Genomic DNA, 14,563 nt, shown 5'->3' with positions numbered 1-14,563 from the left:
ATCCATGTTTCTATATTGTACTCCAGGTAAATTGAGAAGACATTTTAAGAGTGAGAATATTGACTTGTGTGTGTGATAAACAAACCATGTGTGTGATTCTTAGTCATTTCAAATTTTAGATCTCTAAACCTACCAGATAACGTCCTGCTACATTTTAGAACATATGAGCTCTTTATGACTTGAAGCCTGCCTTTTTTTCTTTCCGTGTTGAAACAGGTGAGTCACATTTGAAGAACCTCGTAGAGTTCCAGTAATGTATATTGTTATATTGATGTCTGTATTATTCTTTAAAATTCTAATGATGAATATCTATTTAAATTCATTTTTTGAGGAAGTCAATACCATGTTTTGTAGAATAAAAGAAATTTCACATTTGTGTTGATAACTCAAGATAATACTCTACTATAGCACAGAAAGGAATGCATTTAACCATAAAGAGAAGTAGGAAGAAAAAGATGCACTGTGCTGAAATGTTTGGTTAAAATGTTGTGAGGTGAAAAAATATTATGAGGTGAACTAATTGAAGGACAGAATAAGTAAACTTATAAGATGGGTCAAAATGTTTATTTACTTTCTTCTTCAAGGTTTTAAAATTAAATTTCCTCTTCATTTTTTGAAAAAAGAGAAAATCTTTTGGAGTGTGTCCTTGAAAGCTTGTTTCACTTGCTGGTTTCTGAGAGTATAAATGAAAGGGTTTAATAAAGGGGCAACTGAGGTATAAATAACACTTACACCTTTGGATAAAGTCACCCTTTCCTTTGCTGTTGGTTTTATGTAATTAAAGATACAGCTACCATAGGTAAGGGAGACTACAATCATATGAGAAGAACAAGTAGAAAAAGCCTTTGTTCTTTTCTGAGCAGAGGGGATTTTTAGAATGGTCTTGATAATATATGTGTAAGAAAGAACCAGTAACAGCAACGTGACTAGGAGATTTATAAGAGATAAGACAAATGAAAGTAATTCCAGTAAATGAGTGTCAGTGCAGGAAAGCTGCAGCACAGGGGAAGTGTCACACATGAAATGATCAATTACTTTGGAAGCACAAAAATCCAGTGTCAGTCCTGAGGCCAATGGTGGAAACGAAAGCAGAAAGCCAACTGTCCATGAACTGAATAGAAGTTGGTAACACACTTTGTTGTTCATAATGATGGGGTAATGTAGAGGTTTGCAGATTGCTACATACCGGTCAAAAGACATGGCAGCCAGTAGGTAAAATTCTGTAATTTCTAACAAGAGGAAAAAGAATAACTGAGATGCACAACTATTGTAGGAAATTATTTTGTTTTTAGTCATGATGCTTATCAGGTATCTGGGAATACAGACTGTTGTCAATGAAGCTTCCAAGAAGGAGAAATTTCGGAGGAAAAAATACATGGGAGTCTTGAGGCGGGGATCTAGCAAGGTAAGAAGGATGATGGTTAAGTTCCCCACCACACTGAACACATAGTTTAGAAAGAAAAATATAAAAATCACAATTTGTAATTGTGGGTCATCAGTCAATCCTAGGAGAATGAATTTGATCTCTCTTGACTGATTCCTCATTTCAGACCTGAGTACTATTGAATAGAGATAGGAAGACAACTTTAGAATTGGAAAAAAGAGCATTTTTACAAAAGCTACAGGCAGGGGGAAAAAAAAAAAAAAAACATTGTCAGAAACGTAAAGAAGTTTAAAAAAATTGATCCAATTTAACAGGATAGATGATACTTAAAACTGTATTAGCCTAGGTCAATCTAACTGATTGCTGCATTTAAGTGACAGTTATGATAAGAACACTACTAAACTTTTTCTTTTTCCCTATTTGAACTTGAAAGATCATTTAAATTTTAGCTGATTATTTCTGAATGAGGTAAATTCTCTTTCATTTCTAAATAGAACAAAAGCTTGACCTTAAGTGTATTTTCTATGTCTAGCTTAAAAAAATCATTGAAAAATTTCTCATAACATCCAGAAAATTAATACCAATATCTGTATGTAATTTGTTCTTCAAAAATTCTTGGCTCATTAAAACACTTAAAAATTTGTGAAATATGGAAGTAATGACAGTTACACACTATCTCTATGATTGAAATATTCAGATATATACCATTATTTTGTCCTTATGCAGTACTTCCCCATTGTTCCTTTATCTCATTTCACTTATTATTTTTCGTTCATTTCAAATACATCAGTCTTCTCAACAGTTGCATTTAATCATGAAGTTTTGACTGTTACATCTACATAAAAATAGAAAAGTAAATAACAGTTCAAAATTCAATGGATATTACTTGACTTTTACTTGTGGCAATGCTTTCATTTATGATCTAGATATTTACTGCAAATTATAAGTGACTTACCATATCTAGAATACGTTGATATAATTTTCCCCTTATGGGAATATGGTAGAAACAGGGGTCAAAAGTAAATGATGAATATTCTATCTCTAATAATGTTACAAAAAATTCAATGGTTTAAGAGGAAAGTTAATTCCAAAGCATTTCTGCAGAAAGATTCTAAAAATATATATGCATACTAGAAATAATATTAATCTGTTAATAACTTTCACTCTCACTGATGGTCATTAAAATGACAGGACCCAGATATTACAAATAATTAGAATCCTCTTTCAGGCTGGATGAGATTGATTTTCTGTCTTTTTTCTTATGTATTAAGATGAAGGTAAATGTCTCTATAAAAATACTAAGTGAAAATATAATGCTCTAAATGAAAAGTGATTTGGGGCAATCCCTCATATGAAAGGAACCCAAATTTTGTAACAAAGAATTCTTGCTTCAAATTGTGCACTAACAAAATGAACAGTTTTATTACTTTGCTCATAGGATACACAGGGGATTAATTAAAAAAAGAAGAAGAAGAAGAAGAAGAAGAAGAAGAAGAAGAAGAAAAGAAAAAGAAATGCCCCCTGGAGACTCATATCAGGAATATCAGTTGTGTGAAAAATAAGACAACAACCAAAACAAACAAAAAAAGAAGGAAATAAAAACTACTGTGAATTGCCTTAAGCACAAAACTGAATTTCTTTAACTACAAAACATATTCTCCCAAAAGAGAACTAGAAGTAATTTAAACCCTATACTTAATGACAACAAGAATTTCAGATATTCCAGTACCCTGGGACAGTATGACCATTTCTACACATTAAGGGGGTTTAGCGCAAAGGGAAACTGTTCTCTAGCTTCCCCAGTCAATAGTAGGGTTTCATTAACTAGTGAATTAACTATGCCCCAAATTGGAGGTGTAGGGCAGTACTTAATATTTTGCTATTTTTTAAATTTTGATATAAAATATAAAGAAGAAAACCAACCAATAACCATGAAGATCATTTATTCCCAGATCATTTGTTGATCCATCTGCTATTCGATATAATAGTACGTGTTTATAACAAAAAAGAATATTCTACTAGATAAGCATGATATAGCCATTAGTGTCAGGACATTAACATTTGTAGATTATTAACGTACTTCTCCAATGCTATTTAAGTTTCACCAGTGACTAAAAGTTTTTTTAATAGAAGATAATACAACTTAGACTTATATCTTAATTTAATTACCATAATGTTTTAGTTTCCTTTAATTTGGAAAATTCTGTAGTCTTTCCTTAACTTCAAGAATATTGATTGAAATGTTTTCTTTTTTTTCTTCTTTAAATTAACTCTAAGTACATTTTAAAAAATTTTGAATCCAGTATAGTCTACCTACAGTTTTATATTAGTTTCAGGTGTACAATGGAGCAATTCATTAATTCTATACATTACACAGTGCTCTTCAAGGTAAGTGTGATCTTGATCCCTTTCTGTACATGCACACTTGAGCTGCTTCTATATTTTGGCCATTGTAAATAGTGCTTCAAAGGCAGAGTGCACAAATCTTTTTAATTACTATTTTCATACTCTTTGGGTAAATGCCCAGTCGTGGAATTAATGGATCATAGAGTAGCTTTATTTTTAAGTTTTTAGGATGCCTCATATTGTCTTCAACAGTGGCTACATCAATTTGCATTTCCACCAATAATGCACAGTTTCCTTTTGAATTTATTTTTGATTTTTGAATATATTTTTGATATAAGAAAGTGGTCCAGTTTCTTTCTTTAGCATGTAGTTTTCCAGTTTTTCCAACTCCGTTGGTGAAAAAGACTGTCTTCCCACTGCTTACTTTTGCCTTCTTTGTCAAAGAGTAATTGTATCCTGGGTTTATTTCTGAACTTTTTATTCTGTTCCATTGATCTGTGTCTACTTTCCTGCCAATACCATACTGTTTTGATTACTATAGCTTTGTAATATAACTTGAAGTCCAGAATTGTGATAACTCCAATTTTGTTCTTTTTCAACTTGCTTTGGTTATTTGGGTTTGTGATTTTGGTGGCACCCCTATCTAGAACAAATTTTAGAGTTGCTTGTTTTAGTTTTGTGAAACATGCTGTTAGTATTTTGATAGGGATTGCAGTAAATGTTTAGATTGCTTTGGGTAGTATAAACATTTTAACAATATTTGTTCTTCCAGCCCATGAGCATGGAATACCTTGCCATATGGTTGTATCATCTTCGATTTCTTTCATCAGTGTTTTACAGTTTTTAGAGTACAGGTCTTTGATCTCCTTGGTGAGGCTTTTTTTCCTTATTTTATTATTTTTGGTGTAATTGTAATTGAGCTTGTTTCTGTTGGTATGATTTATCCATTCATGTAAATAGGGTGTGAAAGTCACTTACTACTATTGTATTATTATTGATTAGTTCCTTTATGTCTTTTATTAACTGCTTTGTGTATTTGGTGCTCCCATGTTGGGTACATAAATACTTAAAATTGTTTTATTTTCTTGTTGGTTTGTTCCTGGCGTAATTAATTAGCATCATTTGCCTCCTTTTACAGTATTGGTATTAAAGTCTATTTTATCTGATATAAGTATTGTTATTCCAGCTTTCTTTTCACATCCATTTGCATGATAAATGAACAATATATATTTCTTTGAGTATAGAGAGTAAGAAAGGAGCAAATATATGAAGAAAAAAATCAACAAGGAAACAATAGCATTGATGACACAATGGATGGACCAGATGAATTTAGCAGTTGTATTCAGAATATTCCAGCCTAAAACAACAGAATACACATTCTTTTCAAGCGCACACTGACTACTCTCTGGTATAGATTACAGGTTAGGTCACAAAAGAAGTCTCAACAAATTAAAAAAAATCAAAGTCATACCACAATGCTGTGAAACTAGACCACAACACTATGAAACTACAAATCAACCACAAGAAAAAAAAGCAGAAAGAACATGAATACATGGAGGTTACATAATGTGTTACTAAACAATAAATGGGTCAACAAAGATAGCACACAGAAATTAAAAAAAATAAAAATACATGGAGACAGTGAAAACGAAAACCTAATGGTTTAAACCTTTGAGGTGCAGCAAAGGTGAATCTAAGAGGAAAAAAATATGAGAAGGTGTTTTAAAACTGTCTGGTATGGTTTCTACACAGATTTTCTGTAGCATAAACTACATATTGTTTTATATGTTCTCTCTGCTGCTGGCTCACTGGAAATAATTCAGTGCTAATCAAAATTGCTAAAGCAGGACTGCTCATAAAACACTAAGGAATATAAAAGATCATATACATTAGTATTGAATTTGAAAAGGAATCTTGGGGACAGTGTCCAATGAGACAGGGGAAAAAAAAACAACAACAACAACAACAACAAGCAAACAACCACACTAAGTAAAGTTTGCTTCCCTTGACAATATTTTTCAGAGATTAACAACCAAACATCTAGTTCCTAATGCATATCTCTACTGAATGTGCTACCCCCCCCATGCCAATGTTTAAAAACTGATAATCTACTACATAGTACTAAATCCATTCTTGTTTTTTTTAATTAAATTTTTTATTTATTTTCAGCATAACAGTATTCATTGTTTTTTTACCACACCCAGTGCTCCATGCAATCTGTGCCCTCCCTAATACCCACCACCTGGTTCCCCCACCCTCCCACCCCCACCCCTTCAAAACCCTCAGGTTGTTTTTAATTTAAATTCAATTAGCCAACATATAGTAGTACATCATTAGTTTTGAGGTAATGTTCAATGATTCATTATTTGCGTATAACACCCAGTGCTCATCCATCACGTGCCCATTTTAATGCCCATCATCCAGTTATCCCATCCTCCCATCCCCCTCCCTTCTGCAATCCACAGTTTGTTTCCTAGAGTTAAGAGCCTTCAGAAAGGATGAATACCTACCATTTGCATGACATGGATGGAACTAAAGGGTATTATGCTAGGTGAAATAAGTCAGTCAGAGAAAGACAATTATCATATGTGGTTCCATTGTTTACTTAATATTTTTAATCTGCCTTCCAATAAGAAAGTTTGGTACTGTAAGACTGCTAATACTTCATACATTTTTTTCCTTCCCACTCTGTTGCTCACCAGCAATGGACCTCGAAGAGCTTCTTGTTTTGTTTGATTAGAATTTTAATGTATTTGCCAAGTATAATATTAGGAATTAGTACCTTCCCCAACTAGACTATAGTAATATATTCATGACCAAATGAAATAATGTGAGTGTAAAACACCAAAAAAATTGTGCAGGTCCTAAGTAAAAGCTGTAGATTCTTTCAGGTTCCTACAGTTTTAAATATGCATGAAATAAACACAACTTTTTGTCTCTGTTTTGTTTTACAAACCAGTTACCACAAGATCTAAGGCAAATTACTCAACCTTTCCAAGTATCACTTTGCACACCTATAACAGAGATAATCAGTCTATGTTACCATATAGCTGTGAAGATTAAACATGATATTATCTAGGACATACCTGGTTAATTGTTCTTTAGAGAAGAGATATTATTATTTATGAAATTCCTATCAAACATTCATGTGGCATAGGTGTAATGGTGACTGCCTACAGCTCCATCTGTTATATATTTAAACAAATAATACAGATTTGGGAAGCCTGGTGGCTCTATTGGTTAAGCGTCTGACTTCAGTTCAGGTGATGATCTCAGGGTCCTAGAATTGAGACCCATATCAGACTCCCCACTCAGCAGGGTACCTGCTTATCCTTTTCCCTCAGACCCTCTTTTTCTCCTGTTCATGCTCTCTCTCTCTCTCAAATTAAAAAAAATATATTTTTATTTTTTATTTTTTATGATTTTTAAAGCTTTTATATATATATATTTGACACAAAGAGAACACAAGTAGGGGGAGCAGCAGGCAGAGAAGCAGGCTTCCTGCTGAGCAAGGGTCTGATACTAGGATTGATCCCAGGACCCTGGGATCATGACCTGAGCTGAAGGCAGCAACTTAACCAACCGAGTCACCCAGGAGCCCCTAAAATCTTAAATAATAATAATAATACAGTTAAACAAGGGTAGTACATAAAAAAGACATAACACATGCCCTGAGCATAGCTAGAAAGGAGAAGACATATGACTTTTAAATAATTTATAAGCAGTAAAATAAACACTCAACTGAGCATGAAGAACGGGACAGATACTGCAGTTTGTGTGTACAAAATATGATTGTTGGATAATTTATTTCATACTTTTTATAGCTTTAAGAAAGAAAATGTAAGAAAAAGAAATGTGTTATTAGTAATGGAACACAAGATTTTAGAATAAATCCATGAAAAGAGTGTTTACTCAAGTCTTTACAGTAAAAATAAGTATTTTTATTATTTGGAACACTCAGGAAAATGATTCTTGCTTTATAGCCACTGATGTCCTATCTAGTCTTACAAACCAATGAGGAAATGGAACCTATAGAGGGTTTGAAAGAAAGACACAACAAAGTTACTTTAGGTTTAAAAGAAAGCTTAAGGAAATGAGCACATCATAGCAAGTATTTGGGAGATGGATATTAGAAGATACTCTAGAAGTTGAAATTTTATTTGTCCTTTATTGGATCTTCACAATGACAACCATTCATGTTAATACATGATTTCATTTGTTTCTAGAAAGCAGTACTTTATGAAGCAAGTTTCTGAAAGCTTGTTTTACTTGCTGATTCCTCAGGGTATAAATAAAAGGGTTCAACATGGGGGTAATTGAGGTGTTGAGAATAGCTACTCCCTTGGTCAGTGATGCTCTTTCTTTTGCTGAAGGCTTGACATACATGAATATACAGCTCCCAGAAGAGATGGAAATGACAATCAAGTGAGAGGAGCATGTGGAGAAAGCCTTTTTCCTCTGACTAGCAGATGGGATTCTCAGGATGGTGCTAAGGATGCACAGGTAGGAGAGAATCACTAATGCCAAAGTGAAGAGCAGAGTGACAAAAGCAAAGTAAAAGCCAATCATCTCCAAAAGCCATGTATCTGAGCACGAGAGTTGTAAGATGGGGAAATAGTCACAAGAGAAATGATCAATTACATTGGAAGCACAGAAATCTAGCTGGAGGATGAGCATGAGTGGTGGGAAAATGGTAAGAAATCTTCCTAGCCAGGACCCAAAGACAAGCAGGGTGCAGATTTTTTTGCTCACGATGGTGGTGTAATGAAGAGGCTTGCAGATGGCAACATAATGATCAAAGGACATGGCAGTGAGAAGAAAAAATTCAGAAACATCCATGAAGATGAAGAAAAATAGTTGAGCTAAACAATTGTTATAGGAAATGGTCTTGATATTTGTAATGATTGTACCCAAAAATCTGGGGATAGAGACACTGGTGAATGTGATTTCTAAGGAGAAATTCTGCAGGAAGTAATACATAGGAGTCTTGAGATGACAGTCTATCAAGGTGATGATGATGGTAGGTTTCCAGAGACACTTAATACATAAGCCGTAAATAAAAAGATAAAGATTACAACCTGAAGCTGTGGGTCATTTGAGATGCCCAAGAGAATGAACTCTGTAATCATTGCATGGTTTCTCATACTGCTTTTAAACAAAATCTGTTGAGAAACAAGACAAAAAGAAAGAGTGTGTGAACAGTAAAGGAATTGAAAATTTAAGAGTTCCTATTATTAGCTCCAATGAAATGAAGCAATGGAACATTTTTCCTGTGTGCAGTTTTGCAATATCCACTCAGCCTGTTAAAGCATAAATATTTTACACATCCTCTCTTGAAATGGAAAACCATATTCACAGGTCTATGTTAAAAGCCCCCTCAGGGGCACCTGGGTGGCTCAGTGGGTTAAAACCTCTGCCTTTGGCTCGGGTCATGATCCCGGGGTCCTGGGATTGAGCCCCGCATCTGGCTCTCTGCTCAGCGGGGAACCTGCTTCCCTTCCTCTCTCTCTGTGACTGCCTCTCTGCCTACTTGTGATCTCTGTCTGTCAAATAAATAAATAAAATCTTTAAAAAAAAAAGACCCCTCATGAGTGACTTTACATAACACCTGTACCTGTCACCAACTTGTCTACATATGCAATATATTTCTTAATTTTTGTTTATTTATTGTTAGCTTAATTTCACTATAGTTAACACACAGTGTTATATTCATTTCAGTTGTACAATATAGTGAGTCAACAATTGCGTACATCACCCAGTATTCATCAGGACATGTGCACTCCTTAATCCCCATCCCCCATTTCTCCCTTTCCCCCATGAACCTCCCCTCTGGTAATCATCAGTTTGTTCTCTACAGTTAAGAGTTCCTGGTTCCTTGGTTCCTTGGTTCCATATTTCACATTGGATACTCCAATGGGAAAAAAAAGCAGTCTCTTCAACAGATGGTTTTGTAAACTGGTCAGCTACATGCAGAAGAATGCAACTACACCACTCTCCTACACCATACACAAAACTAAACTCAAAATGGATTAAAGTTCTAAAATGTGAGACCTGAAAGCATAATAATCCTAGAAGAGGACACAAATAGTAATGTCTCTGAAATTGTCCATAACATTTTTCTAGATATGTCTCCAGAGGCAAGAGCAATATGTTTCTGCAAGAATTGTTATCATGTCTATAATTTAGATACTGAGACACTGTTTTCTAGTTTCCAAGGTTGTGTGCTCCTAGGACTGAAATGTCTAATTTTGAATTTTAACTCTGATGTCATTTCCAAACTTTGTTGTCTTCTAAGATTTTGGTGGAAGCTGAAGACCCAGTCACAATTTCTGAGCTTAATAAGCTTAATAATAATAAGCTTAATAAGCTTAATAATATAACTATGATTATAGTTATTTCTAATATATATTCTTTCAAATGTGGCCAGAAGAAATAAATGTGTTTCCTGACTTATAAATGTAATACTAGAATTGCCTTAGTTATAAAAGAGTAGAATTCTTTATTTATGTGAAAGAAATCAGAAGCCAGAGATATTATTTAATACATAGATGAAGCCATACAAATAACATAATTTTTACAGCAAACTGGTACGTTTATGTCATCTTCGTGTTCCTTATTTAAATTAACAATTGACATACTTATCTGTTTTTGTTTTTGTTTTTCTTCTTAAACTATGCTCACTTTGTCTTTTTGCTCTCCAAATTTGTCTGAGGACAAGAGTTCATAAAGAAATTTTGTGATGACAAATATTTCCTTGTCTTTTCTCCAGAAGATTGAATAGGTAGAATCAATAAAATTCTTTGTAAAATTTACTTTTAGAAACCACAAATTATTAAAATGTTATCTGTATGACTTTTATCCATCACATTCTCTCTTTATTCTTAGGAACCAGTATTTTATCTATGCCATAAGTTCTTGATAGTATTATCAAGTATTATTATTTTTTCCCTATGGGATGAACTGGCTGAGTCTGTAGGGGATAAGTATCGTTTGTATTATGGCTTTTTTTCTTTTAATTTTTCTTGACAATCAACATTCTCTTCTTTTAGGAATAGACACGTATTTGTTATAACATACCAGCAGAATTGGCAGATCAAAAGGCAGAGATTGTTACTGTGTTTTGAACAATGACTGAAAATATTAAATTTTACAGTTAGTAACTGTACATATACTAGTTTGATAACTAGCAAAATTGGCAGATCAAAAGGCAGAGATTGTTCCTGTGTTTTGAACAATGACTGGAAATATTAAATTTTATAGTTAGTAACTGTACATATACTAGTTTGATAACTTGGGGATCCCTGCAATTTATTTCAACAAAATAACCTCTGGAATGGAAGAGAAATGAGCACATTCATTGACAAGTGTAGAACGTACTTATTTTTTTGATATGTCTAATGACACAAGTCTTAAACATAACCCCAGATTTTCTTAATTTTGCTGCTTCCAGTCGGCAAACGGGAGAAAAATGAGGCACAAACAAGTCAGCTGCAAGAGATTGGGAGCAGGGGACAACAGTGGAAAAGACTGCTGCCCTGAGCAACTCCTCAGTCTCGCTTTTATTAGACAGAAACAATAGCCCACAGAAGAGCCGATGAAGGTCAAATGTCAGTCATATGCCTTGTAGATAAACAAGAAGGAGGGCAAAACATGTCTGTACAAGTAGTATAAAGTTTATAGTTGAACAAGCACATTCAAAGGACTCATCTAAGTAGCCACAGGTGCTCTCCGGGGAAAAAGGGGAGATAATGGAAAAATGAAGCAGGCTGCCTTCAGCTTCAAGGCTGTATATCATCCTCTCCCCCAGAGACCTGTTGCAGTATTTGTTTTTCTAAAGGCTCTATCTAAATGTGCTTGGTAACTAGTAAAATTTCCCAGGGGTTTTATTTTAAGTAATACATTGTTCTGAGGGGCAGTTGCATAATTTACTTAAAATGTGAGAGGCCGTGCATTCATAATCTATTTCAGGTTTTTGTCATGAGTTCACCCTTGCCTCTGTCATGTAAAAGCCTCTCACATTGAGAAAATGCAGACTTGATTGTATGCAAGCTTTCTATAGTTTCTGCTCTAAGCAAAGAAATTTCTTTTTATCACTTTTATCTTTTCATATTACCATAAACATTGTTCTGACCTGAACTTCAAAAACTACTATTGTAAGCCTGCGAGTTCTTTAAGAGATTTCCAGGGAATAAAGCCTTCTGACTTGAAGGTAAAGTATTTCACAGCTCTCTGGACAAGATGAAGATTGACTGAATACTATCCAAAGACAAAACAATTTTACCTCTCTGGTCATGGTATAAATTCCTGAGAGACCAGAGTGGAGACAGGAAAAGGAGAGATAACCTAAGAAGTATAGTGATGCCATGACATGCATCTATCCAGACAGCTAACAATATAGTGACATAAAAGCAAAAGTGTACCTACCAGCTGATCCAATCAATCTGGTTTCCCTTTGTCTGTCCTTATTTTTCCTCATATTCCCATGGAACTCAGTTGACACTCAGGAGATAATTTATTCTCCGTTCCTTTGGGACTAGTTAAATATAGTGCTGAGCTGCACAGTAGTGGACCCTTCAGTGAAGGTAGCAGCCAGACTTTATTAATTTATACATCTCCACCTGTATAAAGAAGAATGAATAAATAAACAATTTATTTTTGTTGTGTACTTTTATTACTAATCTTAAAATGAAAATAGAGTTCTGAAGTAAAAATGTCCAAACAGTTACCAGATTTGTTAAAAAACAAAAAACAAAAAACAAAAAATCCCAAAACATTTTCAGACATCAGTGTTAGGCTATTGCCCATCTTCTTCCAAAAACCATTCAGGATTAAATCCTCTGCCAGATCTAAAAGCCTCTCCAGAAATCCCTTATCCTTTCAAATCTCTGCCCCAACCTGCTTATTATATCCACACTCCACGTCACTAATTTTGGATCTCATTATTCCCTTGAAAAATGCCTTCTCTGTGCTCAACAGATTTACCTATGCTTTCTTTTTAAAGTTATTACTTTTAAAAAAATGTGAATATAGTTGACACACAATATTATGTTAGTTTCAGGTATACACTTAGTGATTTGACAAGTTTATACATTATGCTGTGTCCTCCACAAGTCTAGCTACAATCTGTCCCCTTACACTGGTTTTATAATATCATTGATTGTATTCCTTCTGTTGTGTTTTACTCCCATGACTTATTCATTCCATAACTGAAAGTCAGTATCTCCCTCTCCCTTTCACCCCTTTTACCACTGCCCACCTCTCCTCTCACAACCATCAGTTTATTCTCCATATTTAAACATCTGATTCCGATTATTGTTTCTTTATAAATTTTTAAAAATAAGTCACTTATGAAGAGAATCATATGGTATTTGTCTTTCTCAATTTGAGCTATTGCACTTATGATAATACCCTCTATGTCTAGCCATGCTGCCTCAAATGGCAAGATCTCACCCTTTTTTATAGCTGTGTATTTTTCCATTACATATGTTGTATATACATACACACACTAAGAGATATATATGTACACATATACATATATATGTACATATATGTGTGTATAGATATAGATATATCACCTCTTCCCTATCCATTCATCTATTGTCAGACACTTAGGTTGCCTTCATATCTTGGTTGTTGTAAATAATGTAAAATAATGTCAGTAAGCATATGGGTGTGTATATTATTCAAATTGGTGGGTTTTAAGGGGGGTCGAAAATACCCAATAATAAAATCATTGGGTCCTAAGGTATTTCTATTCTTAATTTTCTGAGGAACCTCCATAATGTTTTCTACAGTGGGTATAATAATTTACATTCTTACAAACAGCATATGTAGGGTCCTTTTTCCCCACATCTTCCCAACATGTGTTATTTTTTGTCATTTTGATTTTAGCCATGCTAAACTGGTGGAAGGTAACATCTCAGTGTGGTTTTGATTTGTATGTCCTTATTGATTCATGATGTTGAGCATATTGTCAAGTGTCTATTGGCCATCTATATGTCTTGTCTATTCAGGTCATCTGCTCATTTTAAAATCAGATTGATTATTTTTTGGTGTTTAGTAGCATAAGTTCTTTATATATTTTGGAATTTAACCCTTATCAGATATATTGTTTGCAAATATCTTCTCCTATTCAGTAGGTAGACTTATTATTTTGTTCATGGTTTCATTTGTTGTACAACAACTTTTTGTTTTGTTGTAGTCCCAGTAGTTTATTTTCATTTTTGTCACCATTGCCTAAGGGAACATATCTAGAAAATTGTTGCTATAGTCCCTGTCAGAGAAATTACTGCCTGTGATTTTTTTTTTTCTAGGATTATTTATGGTTCCAGATCTCACATTTAGTTTTTTAATTCATTGAGTTTATTTTTTTTTTTTAATTTGAGTACACTGGGTTAGAAAGTAGCAGGTTTCATTCTTTCATGTGTAACTCTCCAGTTTTACTAGCATTTTTTATTGAAAATACTGTTCTTTCCCCATTGCACTTTCTTAACTCCTTTTCATAGATTAAGTGACAATATGATCATAGGTTTATTTCTTGGGTCTGTAGTCTGTTCTATTGATGTATGTGTCTGTTTTTGTGCCAGTACCGTACTATTTTGATTACTATACCTTTGTAGTATAACTTGAAATCTAGGATTGGGATACCTTGAACTTTATTATTCTTTCTCAAGATTGCTTTGGCTATTTGGGGTCTTCTGTGGTCCATACACATTTTACGATTATCTGTTCTTGTGACAAATGCTATTGGTATTTTGATAGGGATTGCTCACTGAGGTCTCAGGCCACTGGATGCAAATCCCAGTCCAGTCTAGGCTTTTAGGGTATATGGGG

General features: G+C 34.0%; 2 protein-coding genes across 2 annotated transcripts; both read right to left on the bottom strand.

Moving 5' to 3' along the window:
* Positions 1 to 606: 606 nt before the first annotated feature.
* Positions 607 to 1,545, bottom strand: LOC308347484 (olfactory receptor 6C6-like; the record flags this gene model as incomplete). The annotated part of the gene is made up of 1 exon (XM_080810958.1): positions 607 to 1,545. One exon carries the CDS (start codon positions 1,543 to 1,545, stop codon positions 607 to 609), a length of 939 nt encoding a protein of 312 aa, XP_080667084.1.
* Positions 1,546 to 7,942: 6,397 nt separating this feature from the next.
* LOC308347499 (olfactory receptor 6C3-like) lies at positions 7,943 to 8,874 on the bottom strand (the record flags this gene model as incomplete). Its single annotated transcript, XM_080810970.1, is given in 2 exon segments — positions 7,943 to 8,754; positions 8,757 to 8,874. Coding segments are annotated over 2 exon segments (930 nt in total).
* Between the last annotated feature and the right edge of the window lie 5,689 nt (positions 8,875 to 14,563).

The sequence above is a fragment of the Martes martes genome, assembly GCF_963455335.1.
Source record: "Martes martes genome assembly, chromosome: 8".
Classification (NCBI taxonomy): domain Eukaryota; kingdom Metazoa; phylum Chordata; class Mammalia; order Carnivora; family Mustelidae; genus Martes; species Martes martes.
Note: the sequence above shows the minus strand (reverse complement) of the source record. Positions and strands in the feature narration are given on the sequence as shown.